The sequence below is a fragment of the Moschus berezovskii genome, chromosome 1, assembly GCF_049115385.1.
Source record: "Moschus berezovskii isolate FMDL1 chromosome 1, NW_MosBer_1.0, whole genome shotgun sequence".
Taxonomy (NCBI): Eukaryota; Metazoa; Chordata; class Mammalia; order Artiodactyla; family Moschidae; genus Moschus; species Moschus berezovskii.
Genome location: NC_142460.1, coordinates 8,858,271 through 8,885,044, shown reverse-complemented (window position 1 = coordinate 8,885,044; position 26,774 = coordinate 8,858,271). Strand labels below are relative to the sequence as shown.

Below are 26,774 nucleotides of genomic sequence, written 5' to 3'. Positions count from 1 at the left end.
GGAGCCCTATAAAAAATAATAAAAGGAAAACAGGAGGGAAAGGCACCTTGAGCCAACAGGGATGTAATTGTGGGTTTAGCTTGGCAACTGCAGCATCAGATCACACAGTTCTTGCAGACACGGACCTCACTGCACACCGTGTAGACACAGGACATCGCTCCTCAGCCTCAGTGGTCCCTGGCCACTGGGCCTTTCCCTTTCTCCACTCCAGCCTCACATACGAGAAGCCCTCAGATGTTTGCGCAGTGGAGACATGTGAGAACAGCCTGCCTGGGACAGCTGGTGCACCAGGGGCCCCTGCTGGGGCTGCAGGGCCGCCTGGCCTCCGGGAGAGCCCCCAGCTGATGGCCTTAACTCTGTGTGTGGTTTCTAAGGCACATGCCATAGACCCGCAGAACAGGCCAAGAAGGACACAGGTACCAGCACACACAGTCCACAGGGGGATCGCCTTCCGTTCCAGGTGGGCAGTATCGTGTGCAAAGTAGGCTGCTTGCCTCTGGCTCAGCATCCCTGTCTTGGACACTCAGCCGGTTGCATTTCCAGGTTGCACTGAGCAGCCTTCATCCTTCCGCAGGCAAGGATGCCTCCTCCGAGCTGCCCACCTGGAGGCTCACTGCAGCTGGAGGGGAAGGGCTCTGTGTGCCGCACTGTGAATCCGGCTCCCAGCCCAGAGCCCAGGCTGCCTGGAGCCATTAACTTATTGTTTGAGTTTGTTGGGTGAGTGGGAACAAGGGGAATGTCCCCTGGTGTCCTGGTTCTCGAAGCAGGTGCCCTGAGAGCCGCAGCATCAGTACCACCTGGGAGCTTGTTAGTGATGTGGGTTCTCGGGCCCCGCCCAGACCGCCTGAATCAGAGATTCTGCGGGTGGGGCCTCGCCCTCCAGGTTTTAACAAGTCCCCCTCCTCACCAGGGATTCTGATGCTCACTGGTCTAGCCCTGCTGCAGGGCCCAGGTCGATTAAAAAAGAATCCCTGGAGCTGAATAGAAGAGGTCTGTAGAGTGGAGAGCCGGGAGAAAGGCTGTGCAGAGGAGGGTTTGCTCGCAGGAAATCTGCCTGGATGGAAGGGGAACCTCCCCCAGCCTCCCACAGCAGTAGATTTTGTCTGCCTGAGTCTCTGTGGTGAGGCACTGGGCCTTGCCTTTCTCTGTGGTCTGGGAGACAGATTCACTGTGTGTTGTGAAGAACTCTAGCTTAGGGTCAGACGGCAGGGTACTTTTGATGTGGTATTTAAAAAGCATGGTGCAGGAGTGTGATCAAGGTGACAGAAAAGGGGGCTTCCTGATTGTTCCATCTTGGTCCCAGATATCCCAGCTATGCCTGCAGTCGTTCCTTCACCCACCAAGTATTTATTGAGCACCTACTGTGTGCAGTCACTGTTATAGGTACTGGCCATGCAGTCATGAAACATACACAAAAATATCGCCTCTAGAAAACTAAGATCATGACATCTGGTCCCATCACTTCATGGGAAATAGATGGAAAAACAGTGGAAACAGTGTCAGAGTTTATTTTTGGGGGCTCCAAAATCACAGCAGTTGCTGATTGCAGCCATGAAATTAAAAGACGCTTGCTCCTTGGAAGGAAAGTTATGACCAACCTAGATAGTATATTAAAAAGCAGAGACATTACTTTGCCAACCAAGGTCCGTCTAGTCAAGGCTATGGTTTTTCCAGTGGTCATGTATGGATGTGAGAGTTGGACTGTGAAGAAAGCTGATCGCCGAAGAATTGATGCTTTTGAACTGTGGTGTTGGAGAAGACTCTTGAGAGTCCCTTATACTGCAAGGAGATCCAACCAGTCCATTCTAAAGGAGATCAGTCCTGGGTGTTCATTGGAAGGACTGATGCTAAAGCTGAAACTCCAATACTTTGACCACCTTATGCGACGAGTTGACTCACTGGAAAAGACTCTGATGCTGGGAAGGATTGGGGGCGGGAGGAGAAGGGGATGTGCACTGTGCACAGAACACAGAACTCAAGACATGGGCTTGGGACAGAGAATGAGATGGCTGGATGGCATCACCGACTCAATGGACATGAGTCTGAGTGAACTCCGGGAGTTGGTGATGGACAGGGAGGCCTGGCGTGCTGTGATTTATGGGGTCGCAAAGTCGGACACGACCGAGTGACTGAACTGAACTGAAGTTCACTTTCTAACGTGAAAGACAGCCATTGAGCTGGATGGCTTACTAAAGGCTAGCAGGTTAGGTCATGGTAAATGCTAAGGAAAAACAAAAAAGCAGACCAGGGGTGGTGGTTCTAGAAAGGACAGCCTGAAAACATCACCTCTAAGAACATGACATTTGAGTAAAGTCCCAAAGTCAGTGTTGGGGAGGTCTTATGGTTAACCAGCAGAAGAACTTTCCAAGGAAAAGGAGTGGGAAGTGCAGAGGCCCTGAGGTCAGTCTGAAGTGTTGGGGGACAACTGAGGCTGATGTTTGGTGACTAAGGGGAGGAGTAATAGGGGTTGAGATGAGTGATTATGGGGCCAGTGAGGGACTTTGATCTTCACCCTGAGGGAGCTAGGAGATTCCTGGGGGCTGTTAGCAAAGGAGGGGCATGATGTCTCTCAAATTTAGCAGGATGTCCTTGGCCCCTGTGTTAAAGCCGAAACCTACTAGGAGGCCCCTGCAGGAATTCAGGTAAGATATGGTGAGACCTGCATGAGGGTGGCAGCGATGCAGGGGTGGGAGAAGTGGTTACATTCTAGACATATCCCAAAGGCAGAACTGATATGTTTTGCTGGTAGATGAGGGCTTCCCTGATGGCTCAGTGGATAAAGAATCCACCTGCATTGCAGGAGAAACATTAAGTGTAGGTTTGATCACTGGGTTGAGAAGATCCTCTGGGGAAGGAAATGGCAACCCACTCCAGTATTCTTACCTGGAGAGTCCCATGGAGAGAAGGAACCTGGTGGGCTACAGTCCATGGGGTCACAGAGAGTTGGACACAACTGAGCGACTACGCACGCACCCATGGAGGGAGGAAGAAGGAACTGAGGCTGAGCCCCAAGTGTGGGGACTGCACCCCCACATGAGGGGTGGGCAAGCCAAAGTGGACATCCTCCTGAGAATTGAGCCTTGGCCCTTCTGAGTATCACCCCAGACACTGCGAAGTGAAAAGTGAATGTGTCAGTTGCTCAGTCATGTCTGACTCTTTGCAGCCGCACGGATCACAGCACGCCAGGCCTCCCTGTCCATCACCAGCTCCTGGAGCTCGCTCAAACTCATATCCATTGAGTCGGTGATGCCATCCAGCCATCTCATCCTCTGTTGTCCCCGTCTCCTCCTGCCTTCAATCTTTCCCAGCATCAGAGTCGTCCCCAGTGAGCCGGCTCTTTGCATCAGGTGGCCAAAGTTTTGTAGCCTCAGCTTCAGCATCAGTCCTTCCAATGAATATTCAGGGTTGATTTCCTCTAGGATTGATTGGTTTGATCTCCTTGCTGTCCAAGGAACTCTCAAGAGTCTTCTCCGGCACCACAGTTCAAAAACATCAATTCTTCGGCACTCTGCCTTCTTTATGGTACCTTCATGAGGTGATTCCAAACAGAACCACATTTTTAAAAAATTAGCTTGATGAGGAGACCTGCTGTCTGAGCCCAGCAGTGTCTCTTAGTAAACACTCAGTGGGCCGAAATTAAAAAACTCTCAGTTTTACGATGGTGACTATTCAAATTCCCTACATGTCATTGTGTGGGAAGAGGTGCTTTGCCCAACCCCTGCCTACAGAACAAGATCTTGGCTAAAGGTCTTTTAACATCAGGTTTTCTCATTTTATGTGAAACATTCAATATTTGACCTTTGAAAGTGGCTCCCTGGGACTGGTCTCTCTCACATCTTTCTGCCTTGACGCATGGAGATTTGACTCCATGTATGTTTTCTGACATTTTCTCGAAGATTTTATGTCCTCTTTTAGGATAGTGAAATTTGCAGCTCTGGTGATGTTGGTTGCTCTCTGCCTCGGGGTTCTGAATCTGATTGGCATGAAAGATGTCTCCTAATTAAGCTCGATCACCTTGCAGACCTTCCAAGCCGTGGGCGGCTCAGTGTCAGAGACTGGAAAACAAGTGGTTTTCCCAACTGTGTTAGTGAAGTCGGGTAGGAATAGCTTGTCCTACTTACGAGGGACCTTGGGCCTTTACAGACGTCAGCTCACTGGGCTGCGGGGCTGGATTGAAAGGGCCTCGTTTAGGGAAAGGTTAGTGAGGGTGACACGTTCTCAGGGGCTCCTGCTCCATTCTTTATCTCTCCTCTTGGGGTCACTCATGACTGTCTTTGCCGTCTCTTCGGATGTTGGACGGATGGATGCCATTTTGTGGAAGAGCCAGGTTCTTCCCTGTGATGTAAAAGAATCCCATCAGGTCTCTGTGGATGCTGACATCAGGGACAAGGGGAAATGCTTGGCATTTTCTCTCCTGTAAAGGAAAATCATCTTGGCTAACCAGAATTTACATAGCCTGTTAAGAAAATAAAACCCTGAAGCACCATCATGGCTATCTGGCTTCATTCTTTCCTCTCTGGAAAAGGAAAAGTGTCTCAAGGAAAAAGAAACTCCGGAGATCGAAACGATGCTCTGTAGAGATCTCATTCTACAGAATATTGTACTTCCAAAGGATAAATTCGTCAAGGTTGCGTTTCCTCCCCAGTTTTCAAGATCTGAGTGTGACGTCGTCTTGATGATCCCCGTTTTCAGTTACTAAAAGAAACACACCCTGAAATCATGAAAGTTTCTCAGGGAAATGTCAACCCCCTTTTGGGGACAAAGAGCTAACTGTTGGTGGTGACTCTTTAATTAATTTTGTCTTCAACTGCTTCGGAGAAGGGGGGAAGGGAACGGGCCTGGTGGGAAGAGGCTGACGTCCCAGGTGTAAGAGAATATTTAGTAAGGGTAAAAATAACACGCAGCTGTGAAGACAAACATCTCCAGTTTCAGTCTGAGCCCTGCGCGCTCATGAATCACTGCTGAGCTCCACCCGCCGCTCGGCCGCGGGCTCTCTGAAGCAGCTTTTCCACTGCCTCTGAGTCAGAAATAAAACAGACCCACAAATTACCCCGGAGCGCTCCAGACAATCTCCTCCTTGTCTGGGGTCCTAAAAATACCTTTTGTGGTGACTACCTCCATTCACGGCGTGTAACCCGATTAGGAGCTTGTTGGGTCGATTAGGGCTCAGTCTGTGCTTTTAGAATTCTCAGGAGGAGACCCGCCAGAGGAGGGTGTTGGATCCGACTCGGGTTTGAGGCCGACTGGGACGAACGCCAGGCCAGCGTCGTTAGGGCCCTCTCGTGGGACTGACCTCTTCGGACTCTCAGAGTGGCCCAAGAAAACCTTTGAGGTCCTCCCAGGTAGTTTCCTCATCAAGGTCTTAACATGAAATCACCTCGTAAACTGCAAAGGACATTCGGGAAGACAGTGCCCTTCGGATGAACTGTGGAATGAGCCGAAGACTGCTTTGCCAGTAAACACTTGCCTGCTCACCCACAGAAGGGCCGGAGGGCATGTGGACCGTGGGCTGCAAGGGCAGAGTGTGTGGGGCTGGGGAGAGGGGCTTCACCCCTTCCTGGTGGGCACCGTGGGAACAGGGGCATGGCTATATCCCCAGCACCTGGGATAGTGCCTGCTGTAGAGACTGGCTCTATAAATGTTTGTTAAATGGATGAAGGGATAAAGAATATATATATATATATATATATGTCTACATATGCATATATATTATATGTATACACATACATGCAAACAATGGAATGTTCTTGTTGTTCGGTCATTAAGTCTTGTCCAACTCTCTCCGACCCCATGGACGGCAGCACAGCAGCCTTCCCTGTCCTTCACTATCTCCTGGAGTTTGCTCAGACTCATGTCTGTTGAGTTGGTGATGCTATCTAGCCATCTCATCCTCAGCCACCACCATCTCCTTTTGCCTTCAGTTTTCCCCAGCATCGAGATCCTTTCCAGTAAGTCAACTCTTTGCATCAGATGGCCAAAGGATTGGAGCTTCAGCTTCAGCATCAGTCCTTCCAATGAATATTCAGGGCTGACTTCCTGTAGGGTTGACTGGTTGGATCTTCTGGTTGTCCACAGGACTCTCAAGAGTCTTCTCCAACACCACAGTTTGAAAGCCTCAATTCTTTGGTGCTCAGCCTTCTTTATGGTTCAACTCTCACATCCATACATGAGTATCGGCAAAACCATAGCTTTGACAATACAGACCTTTGTTGGCAAAGTTAAGGAAGGCCCTGGTTTATAATACACTGTCTAGGTTTGTCATAGCTTTCCTTTCAAGGAGTGAGTGTCTTTTAATTTCATGGCTGCAGTCACCATCTACAGTGATTTTGGAACCCAAGAAAATAAAATCTGTCACTGTTTCCACTTTTTCCCCGTCTACTATATATAAAATAGGTAACTAACAAGGAGCTACTGTATAGTACTAGAAGCTCTACTCAATACTCTGTAGTAGCCAATGTGGGAATAGAAGCTAAAAAAGAGTGGTTATATGTGTATGAATAACCGATTCACTTTTCTATACTCCTGAAACTAACACAATATTGTACATCAACTATACTCCAATAAAAGACTTTTTTAAATATGCGTTTCAGATGTGAACAAAAGGATTCTACCAGGATGTGATGGAGAGCAGGCAAGGCAGGGGACAGCCGCCTCCAAGTGCAAGACAAGCTGCAGAACAGGAAGCGGGGTGGGCCCTGAACAACGGGTAGATTTTGAGAAGGTTGATGGGTTTGCCTCCACCCACTGGAATAAGTTATACCCATTGCCCAACTTCAATTTCAACCTCCCACGGGGGCTTTCTCAAGCCTGAGGCACCTCCCCTCAGCGGTGTGATGTAAGGGTGGATCCCAGGTTTAATGTGGCTGGTGCGCAAGCCTGTGGCTTGGGGCTGCATTCAGGGACCTTCTTGCATAAACGAAGTCTCTTCACAGTCAGCAAGGGCACGGCACATTCTTTTCAAGCTAAGAGCCATGTCTGTGCAGTTTCTCCGAGGGCTCTTTCCGTGATGGAATCTGCCCCACTGTAAGGAGGTTCTGATTCAAGAAAACCAATGTCAGATGCTAAGTATTACTTTGTGTTTCAAAAACCAAAGCTCTTAATTTCAGTTTCTCGCTATAGTCGTATCGGCATGTGTGTGCATGCTAAGTCACTCAGTGTGTCTGAGTCTTTGTGACCCCATGAGCTGTAGCCCACCAGCCTCCTCTGTCCATGAGGGTCTCCAGGCAAGAATACTGAAGTGGGTGGCCATGCCTTCCTCCAGGGGATCGTCCCGACCCAGGGATCACACTTGTGTCTCTTACATTTCCTGCCTTGAGAAGCGGGTCCTTTACCACTATCACCACCCGGGAAGGCATGATACCCCTTTTCAAAAAGAAGAGGTTATGCATGGAAACAGCTAAAAAAAGTTTTTTCTTGGACTGGGCTCCTTTTCATCTTTTTAAGAAAATATTACTTTATTTACTTATTTGGCTGCATGGAGTCTTAGTTTTAACACGCGGGATCTGTAATTGCAGCATGCCAACTCTTAGTTGAAGCATATGGGCGCGAGTTCCCTGACTCGGGATGGAACCTGAGCCCCCTGCATCGGGACTATGGAGTCCTAGGCACTGGGCCCCGAGAAGTCCCTTCCCTGCCCGCGTCATCTGAAACAGTGGCATTGCCCACTTCCCTAATGGTCCAGTTTCTGCCCTGGTCCTCAGGTCTGTCTTCTGAGACCCACAGTCTGGGTCACAGCCCTCCCTGCTCTGCTTTCTGAGCCCAGAAACTTCTTACCTGCCTTCCTCACACTCAGGAATGCTCACCCTCTGTCTCCGCAGAGCTTGCACCCTGCTGAGCGCCTCCAGGAGGTCTGGGGGAGGAACAAATGACAGTCCACTATAAATCGAGGCAGTCAGCTTTTCTTTTTATAAACCAGGCTTCACATTTCCTATCTGTGTCCAAACAAACCTTGCCACACTTAGTGTCTCCCGAGAGGCTCTGCCTTATCTGCACGGGGCTGCCCCTGTTCAGCTCTCATCGCCTTCTCCTTGACTGGCTTCAGGATGTTCTTCAGAAAATACCCACCAGTGATGAAGCTGAGTCTTCTGAGGGTCCATCCCATGATGTGTTATGTCTGGGAAAGAGACCACTTGTGCGGAGTTGCCAGGGGAGGTCCTATAGCGTGGTGGTCAAGTCCTTGGACTCAGGACCCTAACTGTCTAAGTTCAAATCCCAGCCCCTCCACCGATGGTGACATGACCTCAGACACAACCTGAACCCCAGGTCTCTGCACATCACCTGTGTCGTTGCTGCTGCTTATTGGTATTTGACCTCGTAGATGAGATAAATAGCAGCAGCTAACACATAGCATTTGTTGGGTGTCAGGTGCCATTTTGCATGTTTCACCCCTGTGTTTACTATAATATGAATACATAAGAGTTTGGAGCCATCTCTAGCACGAGTAAGCAGTCCAGTGCGGGAGAGATGAACCAGATAAGATCTGTAAATGTTTGTTCTCCCACCACGCATTAGATCAATTTCCCAGAGGCAAATTTGGATTTAAAACATAAAAGCTGGCACTTCCCTGGTGGTCCAGCGGTTAAGAATCTGCCTGCCAATGCAGGTGACACGGGTTTGATCCCTAGTCTGGGAAGATTCCACATGCTTCTGGACAACTAAGCCCGTGCACCGCAAAGGCAGACGCCCGCATTCCAGAGGTTGTGCTCTGCTGAAGAGAAGCCACTTCAGGGAGAAGCCTGCACATCCCATCTGGAGGGTAGCTCCCGCTTGCAGCAACCAGAGAGATTTGCATACAGCAGCAAAGGCCCAGTGCAGCCATAAATAATTAAAAATTTAAAAATAAAACATAGAAATTAGAAGATGGTGGAAACTGGAATATATGTATATAGCATTTCATCTCTCAAGATCTTTTCATTGTTAAATCATCCATTTCTTATATTTTGCACTCATTTTTCTGATTCTTTCCGAAACAGTGTCAATAGGTTCATCTGTACCATTTTTCTAGATTCCACATATGTGCACTAGTGTACAATATCTGTTTTTCTATTTCTGACTTAAACTTCACTCTGTATGACAGTCTCTATGTCCATCCACATCTGCACATGGCACAATTTTGTTTCCTGTTCATGCCTGAGCAATATTCCATTGTGTATATACATATGTACCATGTCTTCTTTATCTGTTCTTCTGTTCACGGATATTTAGGCTGCTTCCATGTCCTGGCTATTGTAAATAGTGCTGCAGTGACCATAGGAGTGAATTATCTAACCGTTACTCCAATAAAAAGTACATCAATAAATGATAACAAAAACCATGTCAGGAGACAGGCAGTGTGGCGCGCTGGCTGAGGGCACACAGTCCCGGGATTCCTATACCTGAAGCGGCTGAGAGCTGAGTGCCCTAAGCACCTGCTGTGCATGTGGAAGGTTCTCAGGTCTGTTAGGGGTGGTGGGAAGGATTCTGCTTGCTGCACCACCAGGACTCTGAAGGAGAAGCCACAGGAGAAACTTCTCTCAAGGTTCAGCTCAGGAAAAGCTTCTGTTCTGCTGAGTAACTTGGTTCATGTGTATTTTTGTTGACATCTTGAATGGTCACAGGATATACTTCCTTTTCTGCTTTGGTGACTAGAAAGTTCAGAGATAAATTGATGTGCTACCTTGAGCAACTATGAATAGTAAGCTTGCTCAACGTGCTGATTTTATCTCTTGATTAATTGCTTTTCTGCCCGTATATGACATTCGCTTCCATTCCTTTGATCATTTATGTTATTTTTGTCCTGTGAGCATTTTTGCAATCTATTTCAAATGGCGCAAAGTTTGAGGAAGAGCAGGGAAATAAAACACATTCAGAGGCACCGCACATACACATAAATATCAGTCTGGAGTTGCAGACGAAAATAATGGAATCTTCTCCTTAGAAAAATGTTGATAGAAGCTAAACGCTTGTTCTTCCAAGTAGCTTCCGAGGAGTCCCTCTTGACTGCTTATCAGAACCATATTGTTACTGTTCAGTCACTCAGTCGTGTCCGACTCTTCGCGACCCCGTGGACTGCAGCACGCCAGGCCTCCCTGTCCATCACCAACTCCTAGAGCTTACCCAAACTCACGTCCATTGAGTCGGTGATGCCATCCAGCCATCTCATCCTCTGTCGTCCCCTTCTCCTCCTGCCCTCAATCTTTCCCAACATCAGGGTCTTTTCCAGTGAGTCGGCTCTTTGCATCAGGTGGCCAAAGTATTGGAGCTTCAAGAACCCTATCTGGTTTTTCAGTGTGTCTGAGTTTCCGCTTAATTTAAATTGAGTAAACTTTCCAGTTTATTTGATATTCTTTGCCATGTTCTTTCACCATTAATTCATAATACTAGCGTGTTTTAAGAAGTCAGTGCTTATGATCTCAACTCTCCTTAATTGAGACTTAGGCCATTTTAGCCAGCCATGTGTTCCTAGTTATCAGAGGAAGGGCACCAACACTCCATCTTATTCATCATGAAGATTGAAGGATCTTTCTGCATTATTTCTATCTTTCCTAGAGTGAGCTTCCCTGGTAGCTCAGATGGTAATGAATCTGCCTGCAATGCAGGAGGCCCAGGTTCTATCCCTGGGCCATGAAGATCTCCTGGAGGAGGGAATGGCAACCTGCTCCAGTATTCTTGCCTGGAGAATTCCATGGACAGACCACGGGGTTGCGAAGAGTCGGACATGATGGAGCCACTAACACTTTGACTTCCAGAGTGGCCACAGTTATGCCCAGGTGACATGGAAGTCTGTGAGATTGCTGTAGAGATTAAACTCCTAAAATTGTCCGGCCCCAAGGATGTTTTAAGGAACTTAGGGGAATGATACACCCAACCTTTTGGCCCCCAAATGTTGTCCAGTGCCTTCCTGAAATGCTTCAGTCTGAACCTGCCTCCCCCCGTCAGGGTGACCCCAAGCCAGTGTGGGATTTCTCCTGCTGCGAGTGGGGGCAGGACTGTTTTCCTGCCTCGTGTCCCCTCTCCCTGCTGCTGCGTATTGTAATGGGGTTTTGGTTATAAATAGAACTCAGACCTGAAAATGTGAACTCGAGAAAATAGTTAAGACACAATAATTTTTTTAGTGTATTTTATTGTGGTAAGAATACTTAACATGAGATCTGGCTTTTAAACACATTTTTTTAAAGGATTTTTTTATGTGGCCAATTTTTAAGCCTGCCTTTAATCTGTTACAATGCTGTTTCTGTTTTCTGTTTTGGATTTTTGACCACAAAGCATGTGGGATCTTCGTTTCCTGACCAGGGATTGGACCCTGTATGGGAAGGTGAAGTCTTAACCACTGGATAGCCAGGGATGTCTGTAAACAAATTCTTAAGTGTCCATTACTGTTGAGCAGAGGCACAAGTTTGTACAGCAGATATCCAGAGCTTTCTCATTCTGCTTGACTGCAGCGTTACGCTTATTGATTAATAACTCCCCATTTTTTCTCTCCTCCAGCTGCTGGCAACCAACACTTCACTCTTTTTCTGAATCTGACTTTTTAAAATGGCTCATATAGGGGGAATCATGCAGTATTTGTCTCTCTATGACTGACTTTTTCCGCTTAGTATTAATATAATGTCCTCAAGATTCATCCATGCTGTGATGCATTTCTGATTTCTTTATTTTTAAGGAGAATATTTTCTGTTGTATGCATGTTCCCCATTTTCTTTATCTGTTCATCCATCCATGGACCTTTAGGTCCTCATCTTGACTATTGTGAAGAGGACATATTGAACATGGAAGTGCTCATATCTCTTGGAAATCCTGATTTTATTTCTTTTAATTCTTTTGGATAGATATGCATAAGTGGGATTGTTGGCTTATATGGTTGTTCTTTTTAAAAAATGTTTCAAGGGATCGCCATACTATTTTCCAGTGCAGCTGTACCGTTTTGCATTCCCACCAGGAGTGCGCAAGGGTTGCAGTTTCTCTGCATCCTCTCCAGCACTTGTTAAGTTTTGCTTTTTGTCTTTATCATAGCCATCTTGACAGGTGTGGGGTGATACCTCATTGTGGTTTGACTTGCATAATAGCTTTTCCATGCCCTTGAACAATAGAGTCTTTGAGAGAAATATCTTGAACCATGCTTATTTGCAATTAAGAAATTCATGCCTCAAATGATAAGACAGAAATTTCATGTTCACCAGTTGATTACCCATTTAGAAAGCATCTAAAAAATGCCTTAAAACTTTCATAGGGACTGTTAAAGAGTACATAGGTGAATATTAAGAATATCATATTTAAAGGGATGCTCTTTGCTTTGTGCATTTCAAAGCAAGAATGCCCAAATCCTTACCATGTTAGAATAGAAAACTTGGGATCCTCTGCTTTAGGCTCAGTGCAGATGGAATACTAAGCTGTTTGTGGGAACTTTCTTCCTGTGACTTCTAAGAATGCATTTTGAAGGTGGAGCTAAACAGCACAATAAGCATGGACAGGTTTCTATGTGGGTCTTTTCTTATCACAGCTGGGCAAAGACTGAAAGTGCATTTACTGGGAGAATTTTCAGTATACACTTTTCAATTTTCCGAACCACACTAAGATTTATTTTTCTTAATTAAAAAAAAATAACATGTCCCTGAAAAAATGAAATCTTTGGGAATTCCGTCTCTCTTTTTTAAAAAGGTTATTTAGTTATTATTTATTTCATTTTTGGCTGTGCTGGGTCTTCACTGCTGTGCGGGCTTTTCTCTTGCGGTGACCAGTGGGGACTGTGCTTCGTTGTGGTTCTCAGCTTCGCACTGGGACGCCTTCTCTGTTGCAGAGCGAGCCTCTCTGTTGCAGAGTGAGCCTCTAGCGCTTGTGGCTCCCAGGCTGCGGAGCGTGGGTTCAGTAGTTGTGGCACACAGGTTCAGTTGTTCTGCAGCATATGGGATCTTCCCGGCCCAGGGATCAAACCTGTGTCCCCTGCGTTGGCAGGCAGATTCTCATCCCCTGCACCGCCAGGGAAGCCCCCCCCGCTTTTTACGTCCGTCCGTTTAGACGTGTTCTGGATGCGTCACGCGGCTGCTGTGCTGGGAATGCAGGAAGGGGCCAGGGACAGTGGTCTAGACCGGACACTGCATGCATTGCGGCGCTTAAACCGGAGCAGCGTGGTGGCCGGGCCTTCTTGATGCCTTTCTGAAATGAAGATCTGTTTCACCGCTTGAAAGGCCGTCAAACGAGCCATCTTACTTTTACCGAGCGGGGCATCTGGAAGTGTAGACAGTGAATAGAAGCTGCCCAGCTTCAAGCCTCAGTTCTGCCTCCTCCCGACTCTTGAGACCCGGAGCAAGCCCCTTCTCTCTTGTATTCTCAGTTTGCACGTCTGAGAAATGGAGCTGATGCCAGGCTGTCGTGAGGACTGACAACAGTTAAGCTCTCTGAACACGATGACGTGTATATGTGCTACTACTTTGCTATTAAAATTTCCAAGAGAATAGTTAGGGGGAAAGGCTCAGCAATAAGACTAGAACAGCTGAAGCCCCTTTAGTCTGTGTTGCTTAAGCGCCCGACCTGAGTTCTGTATGTCAGTGGCCCTGTTGGGGTGACCCTCTTCCCACACCGAGGTTGGAGTTCCCTTAGAGTTATTACAGAAACTATTTGAAATGAACATAAACATGGTCCCCTTCTGTCTTCCTCTGAAGCTAAAACAAAATACAGTGGGAGAAAAAAAAAAAAAAACATTTAAAAAAGAAGTCCTGAATGTACAACTTTTGAAAATAGCATTTCATGTTGCTGGGTTTTTTTCCCCCCTAATGCTGAAAGCTGGCTGGAAAAGCTTAATAAAGTGAATTATGTCTTCTGGTTATAAGATGAAGACACAAACTAACCTTGTTGAAGATTACGCCTGTTTTAAATAGGTACACATATTTTTGTAAAGCTCTAATAAAATGCAATTTGTTTTTATTCTTTTAATGATTTTTATTGTGGTAAAAGTCACATAATATAAAGCATACTATTTTAACCGCTTCTAGTGTATCGTTCAGGGGCACTAAGTACAGTCACACTGTTGTCCATCTCTCACCGTCATCCGTCTCCCCAGCTGTTCACGTTCCTAAACTGAAACTCTGTCCCCACTAAACACTGACTTTCCTTTTCACCTCACCCTGCACCCCTGGCGTCGGTCACTGTACTCTCTGACTCTGTGGACTTGACTATTCTCGGTGTCTCATAGAAGTGGAGTCAAACCGTGTTTGTCTGCCCTACTGAGTATTGGAATGCACAGAACGCAGTTTAATAGCGCATCGTATCTCCGGATTTGGTGAGGGATCTGTTTTCATGCCATGGGAAAACTGACGCGATCTCTTCCTAGAGTTTAGTCTTCAGAGATGGAAATTGAACAGTAGGGGTTGTAAGAAAATGACAGAGTTCGTCTGAAGGGTCCATAATCCCCAGTGACCCTTCTTCCTGTAATTCTGTACATCTCCTTGACCTTTCACTTTTTAGATGGTTAACTGCCTTGCTGGAGAAGAAAGAATTTTGTAGTGCCTGGTATACAGCAAGTACTTAATAAAAACATGCTCTAATTGAGGAGCGAGTAACTGAATCTGAGCAGCGCTCATCCCAGAGTAACAGTCATCACCTACGTAGCGTCTAAAGCCTTTTTCCTAGAGAACCAAACTCCTTTAACTCTCTTCCCTAGTAACTTCTCTCCTTGAGACAAATAGACCAAAACACACACACTCTACTCAACGGATGGAATTTTCCAAGGGGATAGGAAACTTAAGCCTCAAGTGAAGACATTCAGTGTTTTGATATTAGGATGGGTCTTTTAGAGATAAATGTTGGAAGCCAGGAAAAATAGCATCAAGAGGAAATAATGCATGTGTGGGCAGCGTTGGAAATATAGAGGGTTCACACCATGGGAACTCTGACCGCTATTATTTTTGAATTTCCTTCATGTTAGTACAGCTGTGCGGATGCCATGCAGCAGGGTTATGTCTTTCCCGGCCCACGGTTCGGGCTTAGTCTGGGCGACCCCAACGATGACCTCCATCCACAGACGTACCTGCTGCATCCTCATCATCAGCCCTGAGCTCCCGCCATCATCACCAGACGTTTGCAAAGGATGCCGAGAATGAACCTGTAGTTTCAAAGATCCCAGATGCTGAATGAACTCTTTCCAGGGCCTGCGGCCCGTCCTTCCTGGTCCACACCCTTGCCACAACTCTTGGGTCCAGAATGGCCTTCTCCATCGCGCCTCAGTCCTGCCCCGCCCAGAGAGGGCTCTTCTGCTCTGATGTCTCAGGCTTGAAGGCCACCTCCACGCCAGGCCTCTAGTTCCAAGATTCTGTGGACTGGCTGCAGAGTTCCAGCTGATGTGGCGTGGAGGAGACAAAGGAAGACCCACTGGGCTGGAGCCCACAACCATCAGGGCCTCAGACATTGGGATGGAAGTCTAAACTCCAGTAGATTGCGTAGATTGCCAAGAGTACAAAAAACCCTGTGTTGGGTAACGCTTACGAGGACACTTTTAGAAATCTGCCTTAGATGACATGACTCAACTATCAGGATCCTTCAGCTACAGGGATCTCGTGTTAGTGATCTCCGGCTAACTATCTAAGAAGGCATTCATACGTTCTTCTGTTGCCTGGTCAAACCAGAGTTTTCTGTTGAGAGTTTACCTATTACGTATGGGAATGATCGAGGGCAGAAGGAGAAGAGGGTGACAGAGGATAAAGTGGTTGGATGGCATCACCGATTCAGTGGACACGAACTTGGGCAAACTCTGGGAGATGGTGAGGGACAGGAAGCCTGGTGTTCTGCAGTCCATGGGGTCGCAGAGAGTGGGACATGACTTGGTGACTGAACAACAGCGATTTCATCACATCCAGTAACTTTCGCTGCTGCTGCTGCTAAGTCGCTTCAGTTGTGTCCGATTCAGTCCGACCCCATAGATGGCAGCCCATCAGGCTCCCCTGTCCCTGGGGTTCTCCAGGCAAGAACACTGGAGTGGGCTGCCATTTCCTTCTCCAATGCATGAAAGTGAAAAGTGAAAGTGAAGTCTCTCAGTCATGTCCGACTCTTAGCGACCCCATGAACTGCAGCCTACAGGGCTCCTCCGTCCATGGGATTTTCCAGCAAGAGTACTGGAGTGGGTTGCCTGTGCCTTCTCCCCCAGTAACTTTAGATCTTACTTAAGAAACACGTATTCTTTTTTTCTTCTCTTTTTCCAGAAAGGTAAGTTTGTCTTTATCCAAGTGTCCACGGCTGCCTTAACTAACAACAACCCTCTGAGCTGTTCACCAAGGCCCAGCAGCTGACCCCTGGCACACAGCTGGTTTCACTCCCTGATCCCAGTCCTCCAGGGCTGCTGGGGTCCCCTGTCCTGCTGCTTCCTGGGGGGCCCTTCCTGCTCCCCTTTCTCCCTTCCTGCCCATACCTAACCCAGGAGCACTGGGAGCCTTCAAACTCCATGTCTAACGATTGGCTGCAGGGATTTGAAAGTGAACACAGAGGTTCCCTTCTGAGGTTTTGAAGAGGCATGTCACTCTGGAATAAACCTGGCAGAGTGTCGCCTCTCACCATCTGTGTGCGCGGCCTGTCTGCAGTCTCACAGTGAGACTCACGGGAGAACAAGTGCCCGTTCAGCGTTCCCTGCATGTGTTTCCAATCAGCTGTCACAGATGGGGCTTTGACAGGACAGTTGCATCAGGAGCAGGCTGGAGGAATAGGAGCCAGGTGGCAGCTCTGCCTCCCTTGTGCCTGTGCTCTGCTGCCAGTGAGCGTGGGCACTGACTTAGTCTCACAGGGCTCCTGTCACAAAGTGCCACGGGCCAGGGGTCTTAAACAACAGGGATTTTTTTCTCATCGAGACTGAAGTCCAAGATCGAGGTGCTGGGGTGGTTGGTGGCTGGTGGCTGGTGTCTGGTGAGAGTTATGTCCGTAGCTGGGGATGGCTGCTCTCTCACTGTAAGCTCAGTGGCAGAGAGAGACAGAGAGGAGTCTGGGCTCTTCCTCACGTTGCTGCTGCTGCTGAGTCACTTCAGTTGTGTCCAACTCGGTACGGCCCCATAGACAGCAACTTACCAGGCTCCTCCGTCCCTGGGATTCTCCAGGCAAGAACACTGGAGTGGGTTGCCATTTCCTTCCTCACGTTGTCAGGGCACTAATCCCGTCATAAGGGCCTCAGCCTCGTGACCGCCTGTAAACTTCATTCGCTCCCAAAGGCTCCACCTCCAAATGCCATCATGCTGGGGCTGGGCCTTCAGCGTGTGAACCTGGAGGAGACCTGGTCGTTCAGCTCATCACCGATGACTGCGTTCGTCTTTCCAGTCCCCTCCCTCCTTCCCCTCCACCTTGCCCGTCCTGGCTTCTCTCTACACCATGAAAGGTAGGGAGGCAGGCTCTGGGGGGGCCGCAGTAATGGAAGGCTCTGTCTTCTTCTCCTCCAGGAACTCCCCTGATGAGTGCAGCATGGCCAAAGGCGGGAAGATGGTGGGCAGCCCGGACACCGTCGGGATGAGCTACAGCAGCTACATGGAGGAGAAGCACATGCCACCCCCAAACATGACCACCAACGAGCGCCGTGTCATCGTCCCCGCAGGTCAGAGGCTCCGTCAGCGGCCCGGGCCTTCCTCGGGCTCTGCTCAGCCCTCTCTTCCTGCCCTTGGCACTGGTCACCCTCAGCTGCCTGCAATAACGGTTGTGGATGGACCAGCAGTTACTGGTCCACCGTGGTCAAGTGTTCACCGCTATGTGCGTGCATGTGTGTGTGTGTGTGTGTGAGAGAGAAAGAATCCATGCAGTGACCTTTCCAAGGAGGACTTGCCTTTTCTCCGAGCTTATCTGGTGTTAAATATCCTTCCTTTTGTGAAGTGCTACTTACAATAGAAGGTAGGCTTAACATTTTTTTCTTACCTGGCGTAATTTAAAATTGGGAGCCCTGTGTTGCTGGTTGTCAACACGTGAAACTCCAGCTGGTGAAACAGACTCTGACAGCCTGAGTCATTCTTTACCAGAAGTAATTCTAAACATAATCCAAAACAATAACGCTGGATTTGAGAACCATGCCAGGGATTTATTTATTTAGCGAAACTAAAGGTAATAGGAAGGATGCCTTAAAACTCCTCAGAGGAAATGTTCTACATAAAACCAAAAATACCCACCACCACAATAGCAGTGGTGACCACCGGCAGGTCCTGACAGAGATATTCAGTGAGCGATGCAGATCCACTGAATGTTTGGTGTTGTGAACTCTCAAGCAGGACGTAGCGTGGTTTGTCACGAGTGCCCTGATGAGGACAGTGACACTCGGAGAGGTCGGCCTACAGTCAGTAAGAGGCGAGTGGGAACTTTGCAGGTGGCGCACTCATAAAGAGCCTCACCTGCCGGTGCAGGAGACGTGAGTCCATTCCCGGGGGTGGGAAGACCCCCTGGAGAAGGAGATGGCAACCCACTCCAGTATTCTTGCCTGGGGATTCCCCTGGACAGAAGGGTCTGGCGGGCTCCATGGGGTGGCACAGAGTTGGACACCTCTGAGCAACTAAGCATGAGTTAGAACTCAGACAAGCCCCCCCCCAACTCCTTTGTTCTCAAGCCCCTTCCTGCAGCCCCTGGGGGCTCCCTCCATCACCCCCTGCGGCCATCTGGGCCCCTCGCCTTCTGCCTCTGGCACTGAACTTGCTGTCGCTTTAGCCCGAAACCCTTGGTTCCAGGGAGTTCTGTCGTTCATCGGGGTTCTCCCCACCCCATCCAGAGGTGCCCCTCCGCCCAGTGACCCTCAGCCCCTGCCTGCCTTACTTTCTTTGATTGCTTTTATTCCCCTCTGTCACTGCAGTGGACTTTTATGTGGAAGTTCTCTTCTCATCTGCCTCCCTCGTGTAAGACCCACAAAGGCCCTGCCTCCGTGGCCACGTCCGGTGCCTCGTGTCCCCTGGGTTCTCAGTGAATATTAGCTGAGGGAAGAATGGACGAAAGGGTGTCTGACCTCAGGGTGGTCCTGCCCAGGACTCTGCTTACTGCTGGAGTCGTATGAGATGAACATGGTTCAAACTGGTGCAGACTTGATTCTTCCTTGCCCCGGAGGTGGTGTGTGCGTGCTCAGTCACTTTAGTCGTGTCTGACTCTTTGTGACCCTGTGGACTGTAGCCCGCCAGGCTCCCCTGTCCGTGGGGTTCTCCAGGCAGAAGTACTGGAGTGGGTTGTCGTGCCCTTCTCCAGGGGGTCTTGCCCACCCAGGGATTGAACCAAGTCTCCTGTGTCTCCTGCATTGCAGTCAGATTCTTTACCACTGGGCCACCAGGGAAGCCATTTCCCTGGTAGGGTGACCTGAATCTCGACATCTATAGCTCTTAGTCCTTCCATGATCTCGTATTTGCTGGGTTGCTTCAGCTTTCCATCGTTCTGGACCACTGAGTGCGAAGTCCTAACAGGGCCCCAGGGACCGCCTTGCGCTACGAGCATCGTTCTCCTGCTCCATATAGTGTAGCAGTTAAACAGTTTCCCTCCAGAATTAAGACCTGTCCTTCTCGCTGATACTTCTCCTCTGGCAGCTGGGTCAGGAGGCGGAAGAGCTCTCGGGGACCGTCTCCACTGCCAGTTTGAAATGAAAGTGTTAGTCGTGTCGGACTCTTTATGACCCCAAGGACTGTAGCCTGCCAGGCTCTTCTGTCCACGGGATTTCTCCAGGCAAGAACACTGGAGTGGATTGCCATTTCCTTCTCCAGCAGATCTTCCTGACCCAGGGATTGAACCCACGTCTCTTACGTCTTCTGCCTTGGCAAGCGGGTTCTTTACCACTAATGCCACCCACCTCTGTGAGGTGTGATGACAAATGAGATCAAATCCCCTCCATGGCACAGTTCCCACCCCCAGCCCTTAGTCTGCACCAGACCACCTCCAGTGGACTTCTGTTTCCACCACCTTCCAAGCAAGAAAGTTCAGAGTGCAAAGCACCCGATTTGGGCTCACAGACTGGGTTTCTCTTCAGGATGGTCACTGTGTACCTTTCAGCAAAATTTATGAAGCTAGTTGGAAGCAGCGAGGTATGAAAGGGCTCATCCATCCCTGATCCCGAAGCATACATAAGGCGCTTATAGGGGACAGTGGAGTGAGTCTTGCATGTGCCTCATGAGAAGGACAAAGCTGCTTTTGATGTTTCTGGAAAGGAAGTGGACATTTATCCCAAAGCCATGTATTTGGTTTGGTCATGGTAACTAAGCTACACTCCTGAGAACCATCGTTTGTGCTGTGGCTTAGAACTGGAGGCATTTCCGGTTGAGTGGGAAAAAAGTATGGAAAGGCGAATGTTCAGGGGGCCCATAGTGGATGTGTGGTACCTAAAGGGGTTGGGAGCAGATGTGTGCCTGGAGAGGGCTGGTTGGGCAGGGGTGCTGTTGGCTTGGACACTGGCCGGGGCGGAACTTGATGAGCCGAAACCCAGAGGATGTCTGCCCAAGCCCGTCTCACCCTTTGCCTTTCTCCTTGAGAATGTAATTTCCTCAGTTTAGGTGAAACAAAGCCTTTAGTTCTCTAAGATGAGAGACTCGTTCTGAGGAAAGGCTTACGTTGAAGGTACTTATCTGAGATCCGCATGGAATCGCAGACCCAGGAGCTAAGCCTGGTGCCGTGACATCCTTTCATCTGACGGGGTCCTATTTCTGCCATGCCAGCAGCAGGCTTTGATGTTGTCAATATCATTTCTAGTAGGGCCAGACTTGCTTCCTATGTTAAATAAACTGTTTAGAAAACAAGAGAGCCGTTTTCATGGGAAAGAGGCAGAGAAGCCATTTAATCCAGTCAGGACATCCACCCTTTGTGATGTGTGCGGTGGTTGTTCAGTTGCTAAGTCTGCAACCCCATGGACCACAGCCTGCCAGGCTTCCCTGTCCTTCACCATCTCCTGGAGTTTGCTCATATTTATATCCATTAGTCGGTGATGCTATCTAACTATCTCATCCTCTGTCGCCCACTTCTCCTTCTGCCTTCAATCTTTCCCGGAATCAGGGACTTTTCCAATGACTCGGCTCTTTGCATCAGGTGGCCAAAGTATTGGAGCTTCAGCTTCAGCATCAGTCCGTCCAATGAATATTCAGACTTGGTTTCCTTTAGGATGGACTGTTTTGATCTCCTTGCTGTCCAAGGGACTCTCAAGAGTCTTCTCCAGCAGCACAGTTCGAAAGCATCAGTTCTTCAATGCTCAGCCTTCTTTATGGTCCGGCTCTCACATCCATACCTGACCACTGGAAAAACCACAGCCTCCACTGGATGGACCTTTGTTGGCCAAGTGCTATCTCTGTGAAGTAGATGCTTATTAACTGTCAGCTGGTCAACTGGAAGCCTGCTTGCACAGATTGGCTCACATTAAGCTTTTGTGTAAAGGCTGTTTCACCCCCTGAAGAAAGCCCTCTTTCAGCTGTCCCCTCCTTTGGTTGCTTCACGCCGAGGCGAGGGCAGTTATTCAGTTAATCGGGTTTGTAAGAGAGCTCACTGTGGCTGCTTTTGCAAGTGTGAGTCTTGCAGTTATTGGTCAAGCCTCAGGTATGTGTGCTCACACACAGACACACAGATGAACACACAGACACACAGCTGTATTGCACAATCCAGAAAATCCCCCAGTGTAAAGACAGCAGGACCTGGGCGCGGCTGTATCAGCTGCCCCCTGCATGCCTTCGGCCGCAGCTCTGTGACCCAGGCCCCTCACTAGGGCACCTTTTGGGTGTAGAGAGCTCTGCATACTTAGGTAGAATTCGCCAAACCTGCTTACGACTGGTTCGTGTCGTTCCTCCTATTTAAGCACATTGATTGGCACTTCTAAATGCAAATCAGAAAGACAGCCCCACCCCCCCAAATCCATTATTTATTCCTAAGCACTTGCGCTCTCCATTAACTCCACACTGACATTCATGTCCTAGACCTGAAAATGGTCCTGGGAAACACTGGCCAAGGAGACTGGTGTGTAGACAGGAGAAGACACAGGAAAAGACATGGCCTTTTGGACTCCTGGCCTGGATTCCTCACTTCTAAAAGTCCCTGGTTTTGAGACTCACTGTCTCTAACTCAGGCTTCCCAGCTGGCTCTGGTGGTGAAGAACCCACCTGCCAATGCATGTTAGACGTAAGAGACCTGGATTCGGTCCCTGGGTCGGGAAGATCCCTTGGAGGAGGGCATGGCAAACCACTCTAGTATTCTTGTCTGGAGAATCCCACGACAGAGTAGCCTGGCAGGCTACATCTATAAGGTCGCACAGAGTGGGACATGACTGAAGCAACTCAGCATGCACGCACGCGCGCGCGCACACACACACGCATACACGTGTCTAACTCAGGAGCTTTATAAACACTTGGAAAAATTCCCTGATGAATAAAAAGACTTTCATTGAATATATTTACACCGTTTCCTTGTTTCAGAATGGATTTAAGAAAGATCACACAGATATAAATGAAAGAAAAAGAATCTGTTTTCAAAGTAAACGGATGAGAACATGGGCTGCAGTACGATCCCAGCAGGCAGTGGAGCCACGGTGAGGTTTGCATGCTGGTGTGCGTGTGTATAAACGCAAACTTTACATCCTGCACAGTTGCAAACAGTGGGTGTTATTGGGTCCAAGGTGTCAGCAGGCTATGTGAAGGCGGTGCCTTCATGCCTCGGTGTCCCCAGGATTAAAAGAAAACATGTGGGAAAGATGCTCCAGCTCTTAATTTTGAGTCTAGAGAAAAATGTGTCTCTTGGTTTATCATTGGAAGGTAACAGGGAAGTCACATGAAAGCACTCAGTCAGTAGGGCCACCAGACACCCTGGGAAGCCCTGACTTCCATCTGTTGTCCTGGAAACGCCACTGGCTCTGCCTCTCCTTCTCAAGGTGTAGAGATTAGACGATGCAGCGCATGTGCTCTTTCTGTCTGCCATCCATATCATCCATCCTTCCATCTGTATCATCCATCCTTCCATCTGTCTGCCTATAAATCTATTGTCTGTCTGCCCCTCATTTATCACCTGTCTGTCTGTCTGTTTGTCATCTGCGTCTGTCTCTCCAGCTCCCTGTCTGTCTACCTGCCTCTCATTTATCCATCATCTGTCTCTCTGTCATTGGCATCTATCTTTCCATCTGTCTGTTTATCCATCATCTGTCCCCCTGTTATCTGTCTTATGTGGTGTGAATAGCTGTATATCTAGGTTTGAATCTCATAGGCTTGGGCTGTTTCTTATGTTCATGGATGCAGGTCAAAGTGATGTCACTCTTAAGAAGATGAACCCCAGACAGGGGGCCCAGTTCAATGGCTCTTTGTTGTCTCAGCTTAATTTGGAGGTTGACTGGGAGATGTTTCTCCGAGTATGATCAGAATCACCTGCATCAGGGGCACTCAGGAGACTTAGGATGTAAAAGTGCCCACCTCCACATTTTTTGAATCCAGGTATGGAGTGGAGGATTCTACATTGTTAGCACATTTTTGGGGTGATTTTCATGCATTATAGGGTTTGAGGAGCTCTAGACTAGATAGAAGATACTAAATAAATTTTGAGCTTCCCAGGTGGCATAGTGGTAAAGAATCCACCTGCTAGTGCAAGAGACACAGGTTCAGTCCCTGGTTTGGGGAGATCCCCTGGAATATGAAATGGCAATCCACTGCAGTACTCTTCCCTGGAGAACCCCATGGACAGAGGAGCCTGGTGGGCTGCAGTCCACGGGGTCACAAAGAGCTGGACATGACTGAGTGAGTGAACACGCGTACACACGAATAGTTTTGCTTTGATACACTTTCATTGTTTGAAATAATGACATCATTTGGGAAAGGGAGTTGGCAAGAGAAAGAATCGTCCTAAAGCTTTTCCCTTCAGATGTGTTTTGGGAGCTGTGGTTGGCATGCCTCATTGGTTGACACGATAAATTCTGTAAAGGTCTTGTGTCAAGGCTTCACTGGGAAATCCAGGGCCATTCAAGGCATGAAGTGTGATGTGAGAGCTGAGGAAGAAGCCCCGCAGCCCTGTTCACTGGTGACAGCCCTGCTCTCCATTCAGACCAGTCAGATCAAGTGCAGTACTTGCCTGCATTTTACTATGTTCCCATCAACAGCATAGACAGCTCGGGGACAGCCCGGGAATCTGACTCCTGGGTGTTTCCAGTTCTGCTGCACCGAGGCTGTGACCACAGATGGATGTTCAGAAGCAATGGTCCTCCTCGCACAGCAGAACTTGTATGTTCCGGGGAACACAGGTTCTGTGCTGTCTGATGAAGCCTCAGCATCAGGGATACTGTCCTTCCATGTGCCAAGTGACCTCCCGCAGTCACAGTTTAGGTCTTGACAGTGTCCTTGGCTACGTGCTAACCAAGCGGGCTGGCAAAGAGGAAGGCACGGTCTGCACCCACTCTTCTTCAAAGTTGCAAAATGCAACAGAACCTCTGGTTTCAGCAGCTTACATCATTTTGAGAAGATTTCTTCCTTTTCTTTGTTTTTAGTCCCCCAAATGGGTGCTGAGGCATGGGGCTTTTCACACACTTCTGTTTTCATTGTCTGAATATTCACCTTGAGCACAAATGCTCATGGGGGTCAGAAGTCTCAGAGAGAATTAGTTGCCACATTCATCTTTGTTTTCCCTGTTTGCTTTCTAAATTTCATTTTTAATTGGAGTATAATTGCTTAGCATTATTGTGTCAGCTTCTGCTCTACAGCAGTATGAATCAGCTATAAGTGTACATATATTCCCGTCCCTCCTGAGCCTCCCCACCACCCCATCCCACCCCATCCCACGCCTGTAGGTCATCACAGAGCACCGAGCTGAGTTATTCACCTTTAAACAAAGTTCACTCTGTATTCGTTCATTTATTCATTACTGAGCACTTGGAATATCCCACTCACCAAGAATAAAAGCTCTTAGGAGGTTTTAAAGCCCCCAGTCCTTGGTCCCCAGACACACGCGGCCGGAGAGTCTCCTCTCGTGCCGTGCTCAGGCCCTCCTTGCCGGGTGACTTCCACTCAACACGTGAGGTATCCACCGAGTACTTGTTACTCTTGTCCTCGTCACAGAGGAAATGACCGAAGCCTGTGAGAAGCAGATAAGTCCCGGCCGCATGAAGTTAAGTCATTCGTGATGGGGAGAGCATGATTAAGAGCTCAGATGAGTGATTCAGACACGTGTTTCCAAATAGCTGGGGAACAAGATGACCGTAAGCGTGACTGGTGAAGAGCAGCTTCCCTTGTCACCTCATGGGGTTTCTGAAGCCCCTGCCACCCCACCGTCTCCCTCTGCCCTGCCCTTCCCCAGTCGCATCTTTCTACTGCTGCTCTGCGTTGGCGTCTGTGTCCTCTCCCAGGCGGTTCCCTCCGATGGAACGTCCTTCCGTCCCGCAGCTAACAAGTCCTTCTCGCTTTTCAAGGCACCTTTGAAATCCACCCTCTCTAAGAAACCGCCCTGGATCTTCAGGCACCTTCATTGCTTCCCTGGTGACATCTTAGCAGTTCCTTATGACACTTTATGTGGTTTCGTATTATAGTCTATAATACATAGGTTTGCTAGATATAGTGTTTAATTCCATGAAGGATTTGAGATGCCTCGTGGACTAAACTATTGATCGTCACGTGAGCCAAACTACTGATCAGTTAGAAATTGGGGATCGATACTAAGGCAGTCAGGCTTCTCAGGTGGCTCAATTTGGTAGAGAATCTACCTGCCAATGCAGAAGACTTGGGTTCAGTCCCTGGGTCGGGAAGATCTCCTAGAGGAAGAAGGAAATGGTGACCCACTCCAGTGTTTTGGCCTGGAGAATCCCATGGACAGAGGAGCCTGGCAGACTACAGTCCATAGAGTTGCAAAAGAGCTGCACACGACTTAGCGACTCAACAGACACCACTAAGTCAATTACGAATATTACTGGAAACCAAGGTCACGTGAAGGAATGATGCGGCTCTTTTGGCCACAAGCTTGGCCAAGATGCTGTGGCTTAGTTTCTAGAATGGCATTGAGCTTCCTGGTGGCCAACATAAAAAGATCCATAGGGGAAATAATGTCTCTTCAGAAATGAATTTCACAGGGAAGGGAATGTTTTTCCTGGTTCAGAATCCTGAAAGCAGAATCTCTGGATGTTATATTTGGGCTTAAGTCAGACGTGAGCACCTTCCTGTGACATCCTCTATGGACAGAGTGAGTGATGTTAGCAAACAGCTCAGTGCATACAGAAGGCATATGCCTAGTGTGAGTCTTTGCTGGTCTGGTTTCTTAGAAAGTCAGGATTTTGATTTCTCAAAGTGGCAGAAAGTTCCTATGGCCTGAACAAGACCTTTTCTAAAGATGGCATCTCCAAGCTCAGGTTGAAAGTAGATGAATAAAAAGCAATGGAAGAAAATACTCTCCGAGTCCAAATGTCCAGGGTATTATCACAGTGTACTGCAGCCACAAGATTAAGACGCTTGCTCCTTGGAAGAAAATCTGTGACAAACCTAGACAGCATATTAAAAAGCAGAGACATCACTTTGCAAACAAAGGTCTGTATAGTCAAAGCTATGGTTTTTCCAGTAGTCATGGACAGGTGTGAGAGTTGAACCATAAAGAAAAAGGCTAAGTGCTGAAGAATTGATGCTTTTGAACTGTGATGTTGGAGAAGACTCTTGAGAGTCCCTTAGACTGAAAGGAGATCAAACCAGTCAATCCTAAAGGAAATCAACCCTGAATATTCATTGGAAGGACTGATGCTGAAGCTGAAACTCCAATACTTTGGCCACCTGATGCAAAGAGCCGATTCATTGGAAAACACCCTGATGTTGGGAAAGATTGAAGGCAGAAGAAGGGGACGACAGAGGATGAGATGGTTGGATGGCATCACTGACTCAATGAACACAAATTTG

General features: G+C 48.3%; 1 protein-coding gene across 5 annotated transcripts in view; it reads left to right on the top strand.

Moving 5' to 3' along the window:
• Positions 1-26,774, top strand: part of ERG (ETS transcription factor ERG) — a 323,869-nt gene that overhangs the window by 257,085 nt on the left and 40,010 nt on the right. For all 5 annotated transcript variants that reach the window (XM_088835169.1, XM_055416410.2, XM_055416426.2 and 2 more), the window contains one exon: positions 17,388-17,539. In XM_088835169.1, coding sequence (XP_088691295.1) covers positions 17,388-17,539 — 152 coding nt within the window. The remainder of the gene's footprint in view (positions 1-17,387; positions 17,540-26,774) is intronic.